The following is a 16,027-nucleotide window of genomic DNA, read 5'->3' as shown; positions in this document are numbered from 1 at the left end:
TATCTGTTTGTTGGGCTTCCGTGCAGCTCAATTTTCTGGAACTTCTGGTTTTCTCCAGTTTTGAGGTAGTTGTATTTCTTCTTAGTTGTGGAGGAAGATGCAGCATGTCTACCTACACCTCAATCTTGGCGGGAAGTCCAGTGTGGGCTTTTTAATGACTTATCTTTTTTCCTAGAAATTACTTTCCTGTTTCAGCAATATAGCATGGGTTTTCTTCTGTCAGCATGTAAGGTCTAATTCTTTATTATTGACATTGAGACTTTTGTTTGATTTGCATTGCATTATTATATTTAATGAGCATACTTAAGCTCCAATATTCCTCCACTTTGATCAGTCTCTAGTTCTGAAATGGGGAACTAAGGCATGCTCCAAAGGAGCGCTACATGGGACCATCAGCCAGCATACAAACTTTTCACAAACTAGTTCTGTTGAATGACATGGAACAGAAAGTCCTTTATGATTTAACTCAATGGGTCTCAACCTTGGCTACACATTAGAACTATCTAGATTTTATAAAACAATACTGTGAAAAAAATGTCCACACAAAAACATGTACATATTTGTATCGGCTTTATTCATAATTGCCAAAATTTGGAACCAGTATGCTCTTCATTAGGTGAATGGATAGACTGTGTTACATCCAGGCAATGGTATATTATTTAATGCTAAAAAGAAATGTGCTATTAAATCATGAAAAGACATGAACCATGAATGCATATTAGTAAGTGAAAGAAGCCAATCTGAAAAGGCTACATACTATATGAGTCCAATGATGACATTCTCTGTAAGGCAAAGAAAGCTATGAGGATGGTAACAAGATCAGTCGTTGCTAAAGGTTGTGGTGGGGGTGGGTGGGTAGGAGGAATGAATGTTGGGGGCACAAAGGATGTTAGGGCAGTGAAATACTCCTTATAATACCATCATGATGGATACATGTAATTATACACTTGTCCAAACCCATAGTACAACACACCAAGAGTGAAATATAAACTATGGCTTTGGTGATATGTCATCAATTATAACAAATGTACCACTCTGGTCAGAGATGTTGATAATAGGGGAGGCTGTGATAGGTGGGGGTGGGACATATATGGGAAATCTCTGCACCTTCCTCTGTTTTGCTGTGAACCTAAAAGTGCTCTAAAAACATAGGTTTTAATTTTAAAAAGTAATAATACTATTGTCTGGCCGGGCTCCATACTTAAGAGACTGTGATTTAGCTGTCTGGATTGGAGCTAAGAGCTGGAGTTTTTAAATAGTTTATTTTTTAGAGCTCATATTGGTTAATAAGTTCCACAGGTGATTCTAATGTGTATTCAAGGTAAAGAGTTACTAGTTCAAGTCACCCCTCAATCTTCAGTTAAGTTCCTACAAATCTTCCCCCAGGTACCCATGCCGTTTGGAATTACCCACACCTGTCATCATACTTCTATAACATGTCATAATTTGCTCCCCTACCTGAAAACCCCAGGCCCTGCTCACCAACAGGGAGAACCACTACCCACCAAGTCTCAGCTCAAGCAAATGGCTTCCCCAATACCTACCCAAAGTTTTTTGTTGTCCCCTCAACACATTTTCCTATCACCTAGTCCTTTGGGCTTACCTACACTATACCCTTTAAAAGGATCATTTTTATTATTTGAGTGCATGTCTGCCCCTCCACTAAACTGAGCAATTTGAGAGCAGGTTGTGTTTTATTCATCTTGTTGGTACCTAACAGTAGCTAGCTGAACTTCTTGGTCAAATAAACAAATGCATAAAGTAGGCCATCATGTACAAACTATGCCTTGAAATTTAAAAATCTAGTATTTTTCATTCACAGTGTATCTACCACTTGCTAAAATATAAAATTTTCCAGATATTCTTTCTCCCTCTTTGAGTCTGCACATTCCTCGTGTCTTGGCCCAGGAAATAGAACTCTGGCTAAAAGATGAAAGCCTGGTCTCCCAGGCTGTGTCACCCTGACTAAGTCTTTTAACTTCTCTGGGATCCTGTTTCTCATCTATAAAATGCAGATCACTGAGGCCCCTTCCCCTGTGAACCAAATCCTATACACCAGGGGTTTACACTCTTCAAGTGTTACTTGAAGACTGTTTCCCTGTTTGAAAACAGAAGGGTCAGAGAGGGAGAGATATGTAAGAAACCAAACACATCAAGTTTTACCATTGTTTTAATTGGTGAAGAAAAAACTATCAAAATCTGTGCAACACAGATAAGAGGGAAAAATGAATTTTTTAATAAAATTGTTTTTGTAATGCTAATGTTCAACATGAGCATTATCTCTTCTCCATCTCTAAGCTGTCAGCAACCCCCTGCTCAGATAGGTCAACCAGAGAGACATAGAGCCTAAAGTGAAATTATAAAGAAGATGGAATTTGTAGTAACATCAGTATTGCTTCTTAATTCGTGGGCACAAAGCATAATAGCATGTAAGCATTAAAAAGAAAACACAATTTGGAATTAGTCCAATTCAAATGAGGCATCTTCAGACCTGAAAAAGAAAAAGTCTTGTTAGTAAATATACTTATTTCATTTGGATTACAGATCACACCACCCAACTTGTAACTTCTGCTGTGTACATCACCATTTGTAAAAGAAGTAGCTGCAGACAATTTTCCAGACCCAGTACAAAGAGCATTTCCCATTAGTTTATCCCATTGATTCTCCTACAGCCTAAGAGAAAAGAATGCTGGTATTCTTTTCTCTTAGATAAGAGTTCAGATTCTGGCTCTCCCGTTTAGTTACTTGTGTGACTGTGTGACTCTGGGCAGGTCACCTAGCTTCTCTGATGCTCTTGAATTAATTTCCCTGTTCTAAAATATAACAGGAGATTTGAATAGGTTTTCAACACCTAAGTAGCGTACTGTGTAGAAATTTCATTGAAAAGCTGGATTTTTGACTCCTGGACTCCATCCAAAGATGCAGAGAAGTCCAATTCTTGCCCTCTTTCATGCTGCTAGAGCTCCTTGTAGGTACATCTATTTTAATATCTTTATATTACATTACAACAATCTGTTTCTATTTCTTTCCTCTATTGGACGGGGAGCCTCTAGAAGGCAAACACAGTGCCCACACACCAAGGCTCAACAAGAGAGTGAAGGAATGGGACATCTTCAGAACCACGTTACTCCTCTTTTCTGACTGAATAATATAGCAACTTCTATGCAACAGAAGAGAATGGTTCATTTTGAAGACCCAGAGATACCCCATGTAGAAATAGCAAATTGCAGGTGGAGTGGGTAACCAGCTGCCTCTGTCCTGTCACGCCACACCAGCGGCTCCTCTGATTTCCTTTAGAGGGCCAGGGGTGCTGGCAGAGCCACAGTCTGGGCCACCTACCTTCCTCATCCAGGAAAGGGAATGTGACCTCATAGGATTTTTCTCTGCCTGCTGAAATGCTATCCTGATTAATGTCCTCCATGTACTGAGGCTTGCCATATTAGAGCTGCCTAGAAATAGTCCCCAGGATAATGAAACAACAACAAAAAAGCATTTTCTTTAAGTTAGAAACCTACCTCCATGATGCTGGTTAGTTGTACTGATCTATGAAAAAGAAAATGGGGAAAGAAAAAGGAAAACAGTAAGTTTTACTTTTAAAATACTATGTATTAAAATATGTCTGGCAGCAGAGCCTGCTGTCCCTAACCATGAATGCTTTGTTTTGAACTACTAGTGGGACCCAAACCTGCCTACTAGCCTCAGATCTCAACCCAGTCAAAGAGTGCTGAAGGAGTCCAGGATTGCAGGGTGCTAAGAGGGTAAGACTGCAAAGACCCATGCCTCCTGGAGATGATTGTTGGTCCTAAGTAACTGTGAAGCTGTCAGGAAAGCCTAAGGAAGCCAGCAGGTAGGAAACGTTGGGAATGAGCGTGCATTTGTGCAAGCGCTATTGCTGCTCCTAGCTCTTGCCATAGGAAGACTACCATTTCCAGGGCCATGCTGTGCAGAGGTCTCTAAAAAGGTGCCACTTAGCAGAGCTTTAATAACATTTCCTGACAATCCCAATATGCATTTATTTAAAAAATATCAAAGCAGCTTTATGCTGTGGCTTATGTCAGATACAACTGTCAGCAGCTAAGGAAAGAACTTGAAAACTTACCCCACTTAACTTTCTTGGGTTCATTGAGAGTAACGTGACTCACACGGCAGCTGTACTCATCTTTTGCATTGGGAGTGAAATTTGCGTGCACCAGAAGATAGAAAGACCAGTCCTTGCTAAAAGACAGGTCTGACTTTTCTACTTTCATTGGCTCCTCATTCTTCAGCAAGTCAATTTCAATCTGGGGTGGATGGAACCCAGACACATAGCAATTCAGGAAGTTTGGCTTTCCATTCTCTGCTGGATGCCTCGAGTAAACCTGAATCTTCGGAGTACCTGAGGAACACGAGGGGAAGACGAATAAAAATTGCAGAGTATTTCACTTGGTACTACTTTGGTCTAAAGCCAGATCAGGCACCAACTATTAAATTTGATCATTCATTTCTCCCAATTCCATTTCCACTTTTCCAAATAAGCTTCCACTTTTCTAAAAGGCTACCTCATAATTCCCCTACACATGCACTTTGGCTTTTTCTACCAGATTTCCAGTAGTATCTTCTGTCACTGGAGATTGTGCCAAATATTCAAGAACCCTTCTGTAGAGGCTTTCAAGAACTTCTGATGACTTCTCAGCACCGATAGAGCTATACACTTGAAACCTGTATCGTTTTGCGAACCCAATGTCAACCCAATAAATTCAATTTTTTAAAAAGTCTACATGATTTGGCCCTAGCTTGCTTTTCAAACTTCACTTTTCACTTCACATACCCTCCATAGTAGCCACATAAAAAAAAAAAAAAACTCATATTATTGTGCCCTGTTTCAGCCCTGTCAATTTTTTTCATATGTTTACATCTTTCCTTTTTGGTTCCTGCTCCTGCCTAGATCAATACTCATCTGACTTCTCAATATGTATCAAGTGTCTGGTAAAGTGCTCTGTAAGTAGCAGATGTTATTACGTATTACCTACTTGTGCAGGTTCCTAAGAGAGTCAACCCAAAGTATGTTCCTACAAAACACAAACTCTTCATCCTGCTCAGAGTTTATACACCAGACTCCTCACTTTGTATCTGATTTCATGAGCTACAAGGTTTAAAAGCCTACAAAAGCTGTCAAATAGCTTAAATGAGTGAGTTGGGCTGGGTCAGAGCAAAAGGAAAGGGTGAGGACTCTGGCAAATGGGAGAGAACATACTCTCCTTTATGACCAAGTAAAGTAATGCTTGAAAATGGGATATGCATTTTAATCAGCACCCTGAAATGATTCCTATAACTAGCCAGGTTCGGAATATGTTGCATAATGCTACAGACCAGCGGTTTCCGACTTCATGCATCCCGGAGGCTTTGGAAAGAAAATATAAACTATTTCTATATTTTTCATCCAAAACAAAGAGAAGTGTTACTGCTACTAAATATACAGACTGACACTAATACACGCATATAATTCACTTTAAAATATATGCATGCACATTCAGGGTAGATGATTACTACAGGGCAGCTGCCCCCCCCACCCCCGCCATCCAGAAGGTGGTGGGGAGGAGGGTAGGAAGGAGAGTACCAGGCCACTCTGACCATATGCATCTGTCTAGAAACACTTATCATCAAAGGAAAGGTCACCAGGAAAGGAAACATCAAGACTATAAGACCTAGACTGGGGGTCCCAAAGAAGCCCTGATTTTATTTTTTCATAAAGGTAAAAGTGAAGATAAATCAGAATGCTCTTTGTAGTTGAGCTTCTGATAATTAGAATATAATAAATGCCACAGGAGTCAGAGCAAGGATTATCTGGTCTGGAATTCTTACTTTGAGGGAACAGGGTAGGGTTTTGCAAAAACACCATGAAAATCTCTTCTAAGAAGATCAATATCAGCCAGGCCTGGATTTGAATCTGAATTCAGACACTTGCTGGCTCTGTGACTTTGGGAGAGTTATTTTAGCTTCCAAAGTTTACCTGAAAAATTAATTTATGCCCACAGTGAATCAAACAAAACCCACACATGGGATAGAGCAGACAATTGATCTCCAAAGGCAATCACCATTACATGTTTCTTGTAGTTCTTACAGAAATGATCTATGTAGGGCATGCATTACTTTGGGAATTTTCAAGTTAGGATTTTTAAAAATGTCAGCTTGTTATTTTTCAAAGGGCTTCTACAGTCAGCAGTAAATAATAATAGTGATGGCAGACACTATATTTTATTTTGTAAATAAATTACAAATTAAATACCTTTTTGCCATGATCAAAAGACCATGCTTCACAGAGGCTTTTATGAGGGGAAAAATGAAAGAGTCCAATCAATATATTACAGGGTTTTGGGAGTGTGCTCAATGTCCTGGTGTCCCCAACAGACAGCCTGGGTAACCACTTTGATTACCCTATTCACTGGTTTTACAACCTCTCTGACAAATTAACCTTGTTTCTTTCAAAACCGAAAGTAGAGGCTTAGCTCATCTTGGAAAAAAACAGGCAAGGGGCCAGAGAGGAAGCCCTCTGTAAAGAAAAGACAACAGGGGCCCATGGCCGCCCAGCTTGTTCCAGACAATCACACCCAAAGGAAGCAGTTTTGGAAAGCGTCCGGATTATGTACATACAGCCCAAAGACAAACACCCCAGCATAAAGCTCCGGTCAGGAACCATTGTCTGTGTTGTATTCCCTGTGTGATTAAGTTACTTAAACTCGTAGTGCCTCAGTTTCCTCGTCTGTGAGCCGCTAATGTTAAGCTTCAACGTTTACATCGTAGGCGCATTTAAAACTTAAATGACAAGAGCACACAGTATCCCCGGCACACTGTGAGTTGTCAAAAACAGGCAGCTTTTAGGATTATTAAAAGAGACATGTAATGGGAACAAGTGAATTAATGATGTGAAAGCTCTCTGTAACACCTCAAAGCATTCTACAAACGTTGCATGCTGATCCCCCACCAAGGTTTGATCCCATATTTACGGGAAAGTGCGAAGGGGCAGGTGAACCTGGCAGGTGCTAGGAGGAAGCCCGAAGCCCTGAGGTCGTCAGCCAAGCGGAGTTGCAGTGGACTGACTGACGCCTGCAGTGCCCCCTCCAAAGCCCAATGTCTGTCTTCACCCAGTCACACAGTCCCCAGCTACGCGCCTTTGGGACCCGCCTACCTGCTTTCCCATCCAGCTGCGTCGGGGAGCGAGAGGTCGGGTAAAAGAGCGGAAGAGAAACCCTCCTTCACTCGGGTCGCTCTGGAACTTTTAATCCACAACCCGAAACTTTGCCCCGATCCACTTGGCCACGGTGCGCCAGTGGTCTCCCCCACGCCCGGTTCTCGCGGAAAGAAGAAAAAAGCTTGCATCCTGGGTTCGCACCCACACCTTTCGCTCCCTCTCCCTCCGACCCAGTCCGGGCGAGTCCCCAGGCAGGGAAAGAGTACGTGGAGAACCCGGGTGTTAACAGAGTTAAGAGAGTGTCAAAGAGGGTTGCGGACCGGGAGAGGAAGGGCAAGCGGAGGAGGAACAAGGAGCTGGGGGCACTCACGCTGGATGGCGTCCAGGCCTGACAGAGATAGCAGCCCAAGTACGACCAAGGCCACAGGGAGAGCCATCGTGTCTAGAGCAGCGCCTGACGAGATGGCTGAGGAACGGAGCTGCGTCCCTTGCAGGAAAAGGACTTTACTGCGCTCCCGAGGCTGCACATCGGCTTATATTTCCTACGTGCACAGCCAATCAGAATCCTGCCCGTCACCAGTCTCCTAGCTGGTTGTGCTGAACCAGGTTAGAAAAGGGAATTTCCATTTTCAGTTTCATTTTCCTACAAGGCCTCGTGATGCTTAAGGCGTGGATTGGATGGGTTGGGTTCGCTGTTTGTAAATGGGCGCCTTCCGATCTTGGGAGCGTCCCCAAGCTTGGGGCGCTGACCGCCCGTCATAGAACTTCAGTCTAGACGCACCTTTGTCCAGTGCCCTCGATTTCTGAACCAGCCCCTGAGATAGCTGAGTTATTTGCTTGCCATGCCTTAATCAGTTAGGACTCTGGAACCTGTGGTTTTCATTTGAAAAAAATGGAAGCCCAGAAGGATTAAGTGCTTGGACAAAGGATGAAGGGTGCCGGGTATAACAGGAACTATTGTAAATAATTACAACCTGAGTACACTGTAGGTTTCTGGATCTGCAGGGCAAGAAAGAGTCCAGGAACCTCGAGGATTCCTGAGACTAGTTAAGAGAAGTAACTTTCTGGAGCGAAGGAGGACCTTCTTGCTTCCTGAATTCCTTTAGGGAAAAGTTTCTTTTTGTAAAGCTCCCGCCAAGAACGTGTTCTCTGTATCTTTCCATTGTTGTGTAGGTGATATTGTTTTGTTGATTTGTTGGGAAAACTATCACTGATAGTAAAAGCAGTAACTGCTTTGAGCTTTAGAGATTACAGATCCCTTTAGGTGCTTCATTCACTGAGAGCTATCATACTAGAATGGTGCTTGGCACATAATAGGTAGACAGTAAACTGAAGGAATGAACGAATCAACTAGCAAAAATGGGGTAAATACCTTAATAAACTCTAGGAGGAAGGGATTAACTCATTCATTTATATGGACAGGGAGAACAGAGGATAAGAAAGGATTCAAACTGTGTCCTGATTCCATTGGCATTCATGCTTCTGACACTGAGAAGATAAAGGGGATGGCAATTTTAGTGAGAATTTAAATTGCATCCAGCCACATAAAAAAGATGCTGCTCTCACAGAGCTCCTGAATCCCCAGGTCTTCTCTGACTAAAACAGTGAGAAGAGGAAGAGAACCATGGGGGGGGGGGGGGGGGACAGATATCTTGGAAATCACCATGGTTTTCATTTGAAAGGAGTTGAATTGTGCTTCCCCAAGAACCACAACAAATATCTTCTGGATTTCTTTCACAGATTCTTAGATCTTTTAATAATCCCTATCGTAGAAGACATGGCTAAACTAGAAAAAGTGGATCGTTCTCCACAGACCTAGTGAAATGAAATAATGCACAGAGAGCCACACAGAGAGCCACACAGAATTTGTAATATATAGTATCTATACTATTTGACAAATATCTTGAAATTACTGTTCATGAACAAGGGAATATTCAGAGAGCTAAATTTGAAGCCTGGATCAAAATTACAACTAAAATATAGACCAACCATCATTCAGAACTGACAGAAATGGAGTTGAACTGACAACTATGGAATTAAAGAAACCACATCCATCCAGATTGGTAGGAGGGGTGCAGATGCAGAACAGACACCCATGTATGCTGAATAAAAATCAGCAGGGATATCTTGAGATTGTGGAGTCCCCGCCCCCCCAGCCCAGGGTTCCAGTGCCAAGAAGATAAGTCCCCACAACTTCTGGCTGCAAAAACCAGTGGAGATTGAGTCAGTGGAAGAAACTGCTGGAGCCCCAAACAGTTCATCTTAAAGACCCCACATGGCCTCACCTACTCAGACTCACTCCCTCTGAGCTCCAGCACTGGAGTAGCAGCTAGAAAGTCACTAGTGGCATACTGGGGAAAAAACTAGAGTCTGGCATCAAGACAAGCAGAGGCCACAGTCCCTTTTCTAAACCCTCTCCCACCCAGAGCCACAGAGCCAGCAATCTGGTGCCCTATCTGAGACTCCATCAACCTGGCTAACACTGTTTGACCTCCCCAGAGATCCCCAGAGACTCCACCCCACCCAAGTTATGGGCATACTCAAGCTGCTTTTCCACATGAATGGCTGGTCTTGGCTCATACTGCACAACTTCCTAAATCCTATCAAACAAGCAACAGCTGGTCTCAGTTATCCCCAGGCCCAGCACTAGCAGCAGACAGCTTAGATTCACAGCTTGGCTTCACCTGGGAATCTCCAAGCCCAGCACAAGTATCATCCATCTCAGATTGCTTTTAACTCAAACAGGGTGCCCTGGGAAAAACACAGGTGGGGACTGACCTTGGTCTGTATCTCCCAGGAAACTCCAGGGCCAGTGCACTCATTGGACATTTACAGACCACATCAAAACACCACCACCCTGCCCCTGCACCACCGATCCTCTGTGGAGGGCAGAAGTTTGTCATAAGTGGTCACAGCCAATCCTTCCAACTGACTAGCCTGGGTAAATCTCTCCCATTGACTTGCCAACAACAACTAAGGCTCAACTTCAAGAGGAGTGTGTGCTCGGCCCACACTAAGGGCCACCTCAAGAACCCAGCTTGGATGAAAGGGAGTGGCTGCACACTGGACCCTACAGGACACCTACTACATTAGGCCAAATTACCAAGGCACAGAGTCAAAGCAACTCTGCCTAATACATAGAAACAAACACAGAGAAGCTGCCAAAATAAGGAGACAAAGAAATATGACCCAAATGAGAGAACAGATCAAAACTCTAGAAAAAGAGCTAAATGCAATGGAGATAAGCAATCTATCAGATGAAGCGTTCAAAACACTGGTTATAAGGTTGCTCAAGAGACTTAGTGAGGACCTCAGCAGCATAAAAAAAAATCCAGTCAAAAATGAAAGATACACTAGTTCAAATAAAGAACAATTTACAGGGAAACAACAGTAGAATGGAGGAAGGCAAGAATTAAATCAATGATTTAGAACATAAGGAAGAAAAAAATGACCAATCAGAAAAAGAATAAAAAAGAAACGAAGATAGTATAGCAGCCTCTGGGACAACTTCAAGAGGTCCTCCGTGATTCACATCATAGGGGTGCCAGAGGAGAATATAAAGAGCAAGAAATTAGAAATCTATTTTAAAAATATAATGAAAGAAAACCTCCCTAATTTGGTGAAGGAAATAGACATGCAAGTCTAGGAAGCACAGAGAGTCCCAAACAAGATGGATGCAAAGAAGCTCACTCCAGGACAATCATAATTAAAATGTCAAAAGTTAAAGAATAAAGAGAGAATCTTAAAAGTAGCAAGAGAAAAGCAGATAATTACCTACAGGGGATTTCCCATAAGACTGTCAGCTGATTTCTCAAAAGAAACTTTGCAGGCTAGAGGGGTTGCCAAGAAATATTCGAAGTCATGAAAAGCGGGGTCCTAAAGCCATGATTGCTCTACCCAGCAAAACTATCATTTAGAATCAAAGGGCAGATAAAGAGCTCCCCAGACAAGAAAAAACTAGAGGAGTTCATCATTCCCAAACCATTATTATATGAAATGTTAAAGGGACTTGTTTAAGAATAAGAAGATCAAAACTATGAACAATAAAATAGCAAAAAATACATATCTGTCAACAATTGAATCTAAAAACAAATTGAGCAAACAAGAACAGAGACAGAGTCATGGATACAGAGAGCATTTTGATGGTTGTCAGATGGGAGGGGTGTGTAGAGGAATGGGTGAAGAGGTGAGGGGATTAAGAAGTACAGATAGGTAGTTACAGAATAGTCATGGGGATGTAAAGTACAGCATAGGAAATGAAGTAGCCAAAGAACTTATATGCATGACCCATGGACATGAACAAGGTATGGGGATTGCCTGAGGGAGTGAGGGGTGATGAGTGGAGGGGGGCAAAGTGGGAAAAATCAGAACAACTGTAATAGCATAATCAATAAAATATGATTAAAAAATAAAATTTAAACCAGTACAAAAGTCATTCCTATAACATGTGCCACACTATACAAACTTCTGCTTTTGTCAGTCCTGGACATCTACCTCTCAATTTTCATGAATTTCTATTTCAGAAGGATGATTATTTTATATACAGTGACAACAACATACAAATAAAATACTTAGTATTTTTTAAGCCTTTATTCTTTCATTTTATTTTCCCAAGAAAAAGAGAACGTAAAAGTCAGCATGTGTTTTACAGAATGACAAATAGCAAGTGAAAATACCCAGCACAGCAAAATCAACTATCAAATAAACAGTCCCCAGTAATGGAGGTCACCAAAGCCCAAGGGAGCTCAGTCTCCTGTAGCTCAGAAATGAAAGGAGTCAAGGAAAGAACAAACAGGTACATGCTTTCCTACCCTTCCTCTCTTCTGCTCCATAAATTCAAAACTTCATACAAAGCTTTGGTTTCTAGCACTAAACATGAATTACATTCATCCATCTTCTATTAAACAATCTTGTGGTTACTTTGACATAAGATTTTGAATCTGTATTAAAGCTCTTGAGTGACTTGGATATACATTCATCTTCCCTTTTTTGGTCTCCCAACCCTACTTTCAAAGTGAAAGGCCCCCTCATTGCTTCTCTCTCCCCTTGGATTAGAGATTAAAATATAGCAATCTAAGTGTTAGGCATGAATTACATATCAAGGAATGGTCTGGACTCAGGATTTTTGGAAGAAAGGATGGAGTATTCTTAGCTTCTTCTGAATTTTTGCACAAATCAATTAAGAGATGGGGTGACACCTCACACATTTAGTGGGTATGTGGGCTTTTGAGGAGGGGGGTGCAGATAGAAGAGGAGATAGAGTAGGAGTCAATTTTAGGGCAGAAGAACTGGCCCAAAATAGTGGAAGAGGAAACAAAAGAAAGTATGATTCATGACTCCCACTTCAAGAAGAGGGACCACCAAGCATATGTTTCAGATCCTTTTTCCCTGGTGCAGAACATTTTGTCAAAGATGCTTTGGCTGTTGGCCTCAAAACAAAAAGAAGTTTGTAAACAATAAAAGCCCAAAGGAACACGGAGAAAGACCAACATATTTACACAAACTAGGCCACCTAGCAATCACCACATCAGCTACTGTGAAGCCCCACAAAGCCCAGATAAGTACAATAACTAGAGGGGGCAGCAACTGGGGAAGAAAAGAACCCAGGATCAGACACACATAACCCAATACATTCTATTGCATTTGCCCCGTTTCAACACAGTGAGGTAGGTTTTCAGTGATCTCACAGCATGTAAACGAAATCCACTTTTCTACTTCAGCTACTATGGCACTAGTCACTGCTGCAGCAGGGCAGGACACTGACTCTGGGCATTACAAAGAAGCTATCACTTATGGTCTCTCTTGTTTCCGTAGTGTAGAGTTCGCCTCACACTTATGGTCTCTCTGGAAGCCAAGAGGAAAAGCAAAGAATTGTTAAAGGTTAAGGAGTTTAGTTGTTGCTTCATATATCCATCCCTGGACAGCTCAAGGTGGGTAGAGAAGTATTGTTTTTAAAACCTATCTTTATCAACTTCTTTTTTTTTTTTACAAACACATACATACACGCTGTTGTGCATGGTAAGCCTAGCCCAATCTAGTGAAGGATGGGTCTGGTATGTAATGTGAGTCCCAAACTCACATTAGGTCTGGAACAGGAATCCTTGGTTACGCATATACAGAAAACCCTCACCTAATCCTGGCTTCCCCTCTTTGCCTTCATCCAGCCCAGCCTCTCCCAAACTCTGCACCAACCACTTAGTCCTGTTCAGACCAATTTCCAATCTTCCAGTAGAAAGAGATCAAGTAATGGAGCCACCCAGTTAAAATCTAGTCTTCCACAAAACATGGAAGGTAGAGGGGCTTCAAGAGAACACTAGGGCAGAAAACCCAGCTCTAACTGGCAAAAATGAGGTAGTTCAATAGGCTATACACTCCAAACAGTTCTCTCTGATGATAAAAACAACAAAAAGTATTCCTGTTGTGCAGACCTGGAGCTGCTGCCCACTTAACCCTGAGATTGCTCATGTACTGAGAACACAGTGCAGGAATGAGGGCCTTAGATTAAAATACACAAAAATACAAAATTAGAATATTTATATTATGAAAAAAAAAGGTTAAAATCGCAAAGTAAATCATTCACACACAGCTAGTACAGTTGGCATTCTGGAGAAAGTGGAGCCAAATAAATAAAATTGTATTGGCCCAGAAATGGAGTGGGAGTAAGCTTAGGAGCAGCATGTCTGCAGCTGTTCCCCAATCTTCCCTTTTGCCTATAGTCACAACCCATTGCTTGGGGCAATTCTCACCACCCTACCCCAAGAGTAGTGGGTATGGAAAAACCCTGCTGTATCCCTGAGAGATTCCCTCCCACCAAATGTAGTCATTTGTGGCCTGGGTTCCTCAATCTGGTCTCATGCTAATCTTTTCACTCTAGCAGGGGAAATATTATCATTACATATCCTTCTGTAAAAGGAAAACAACTTCCCTAACCAGTCCAGTCAAATGCTGTAGACTCAAATAAAGCATACAGGGAGGGATACTCCCAAAGCCCTCACATGCATTTGGAAAGAGCATGGTTGGAGCTCCTTTGCCTCACCCCCTCCCTCCCTCCCCTCTAAGAGGGAAGAGGGGGTGATGCTGTGGAACCCCGCCTGAGATACACCGCAGTGCCATTTGCCCCCTACCCACCTGGCCTGCTCCTTGAAACTTTCTGATAACACAAGAATAGTCCCTGACCCACCATAGCTCAATTCTGGGCATGTGGGCAAACAAGGCAGGGCTACGGATCTCTTTATCCTGAAAGCAGGCTGGCTTTCCCTGTGAGCTGGAGGCCTGCTGGGCCTTCAATGTACATGAGGCCACCATATGGCTGATGCTCTGGCAGAAGTGCCACTTCTTGGGCTGGGGTGGCAGCTTGCATTCCTTGGCATGATGGTCTAGATCTCCACAGTTGTAGCGCCTGTCTCCCTTTCATCTGCACTTCTGCATGTTCTTCCCTTTTGGCTGTCTCTCACTTCCAATACAGAACACCCCACCAGGGCCGATGACTCAAATAGATTCCAGGCCCTTGACGGACTTCCTAAAGGTGAACTTCAATGCCTAGCCCTCCTTCAAGCTCTGGAAGCCCTCCAAGTGCAGCTTACTGTGGTGCACAAAGAAATCCATCGGTGGGTGGAGTGTGACCGCAGCATGGGTATTCATGGACAGGAAGTCGAACCCCATGAACATGTTGAACCACTTAGAGTTGCTAGCGCTGTGCGGCAGCTGCGGCTCCTCTGCCACCTGGGTGGTATCCCCTGGCGCCTCTGCGCAGCCACCTGCAAGCTACTGATTAGACATGGAGTGCATGGAATTCTGTCCACTAAGCCCGCAGCCTCAGCCCCAGTTCTGGCGGCTGTTGGCTCCAGAGAAGTCCAGAGGCAAAGGGTTGGCTCAGAGAAGAGGTAGCTGAATCTTCTCCATCACCTAAAATACTTAGTATTAAAAGAAAGAGATTACCAGATCAAAATGAAGTTCTTTTGACTTTATTTATTTATTTGCCATTTAGAAGCCTTACATATTTATGTAGGTAAATTTGTGAGTCACCTTTCATGGCATATGGATTTGGGGTCATGGTTGGAAGAGCTTCCTCCACTTCACATTTAAAAACAAACAAACACATTTTCTTTGAATATTTTTTAGGTTAAATTTTTTTAATATTTAAATCTTTGCTTCATAAGAATTTACTTTGGCATAAATGTCTTTAGCATAGAAGTTTTACTTTTTTAGTCAAATCTATATGTCTTTTATGATTTTTGACTTAGGTACCATAAGGTTTGCTTTCTTAGAATGACATTTATTGGGGGCAATGTGGAGAAGTCACTAAAGTAGGACACAGCCAGGTGGCAGGAAAGAAACCCCATATGAAGAACTCTCTGAGGGGAAAGATCATTCTTTTTCATTTCAGTTCAGCTCAATTAATATTCACTGAGATGAGAATGTACTCTGATGCAGATACTGTGTTAACTGCTCGGTGCACAAAGATGAATAAAACGTCTCTGTTCTCAGGTGGGGAGACAAATACAGAGACAGAATTGCAACTCAATGTGGTAAGTATATAATGAGCAAAAGATCCAAGAATCAATGAATGCACATTAGAAGGGCACCTCATGGAGCCTGAAAGGGAAGAGAATATCTGAGAAGGGTTCCTGAAGAAGGTAAAGCCTGAACTGAGTTTCTCCCATATTTGAATCTTTAAATTATTAGAGTAAGGCAATTTAATAAAGCATCTGAAACCACCTTCCAATTAAAATAATGCTTCCTTTGCAAACTCATTTTGCTTCAGTGACACAATGAATAGCATATTTTTCTGCTAAGATACACATGTTTAATGTCATTGAAAAAAAAGACAGAAAGAACTGGGACAGGAAGCAGCTTTAA

At 42.2% G+C, this 16,027-nt stretch overlaps 1 protein-coding gene and 1 pseudogene across 1 annotated transcript; both read right to left on the bottom strand.

The window, feature by feature from the left end:
- Positions 1-2,152: 2,152 nt before the first annotated feature.
- On the bottom strand, positions 2,153-7,689 carry B2M (beta-2-microglobulin). Its single transcript, XM_090270532.1, has 4 exons — positions 7,539-7,689; positions 4,100-4,375; positions 3,516-3,543; positions 2,153-2,491 (listed from the first exon to the last, which is right to left on the bottom strand). The coding sequence occupies exons 1-3, from the start codon at positions 7,603-7,605 to the stop codon at positions 3,530-3,532; spliced, it is 357 nt and encodes a 118-aa protein (XP_090126658.1). The 5' UTR covers positions 7,606-7,689; the 3' UTR covers positions 2,153-2,491; positions 3,516-3,529.
- A 5,269-nt stretch (positions 7,690-12,958) lies between these two features.
- On the bottom strand, positions 12,959-14,956 carry LOC150016398 (protein lin-28 homolog A pseudogene; annotated as a pseudogene).
- Positions 14,957-16,027: the final 1,071 nt, after the last annotated feature.

This window comes from Furipterus horrens, unplaced genomic scaffold (assembly GCF_987537825.1).
Source record: "Furipterus horrens unplaced genomic scaffold, mFurHor1.1.pri manual_scaffold_3, whole genome shotgun sequence".
In the NCBI taxonomy this organism is placed as follows: Eukaryota; Metazoa; Chordata; class Mammalia; order Chiroptera; family Furipteridae; genus Furipterus; species Furipterus horrens.
The sequence above is the reverse complement of the archived record's forward strand: the minus strand, read 5'-3'. Positions and strand labels throughout refer to the sequence as shown.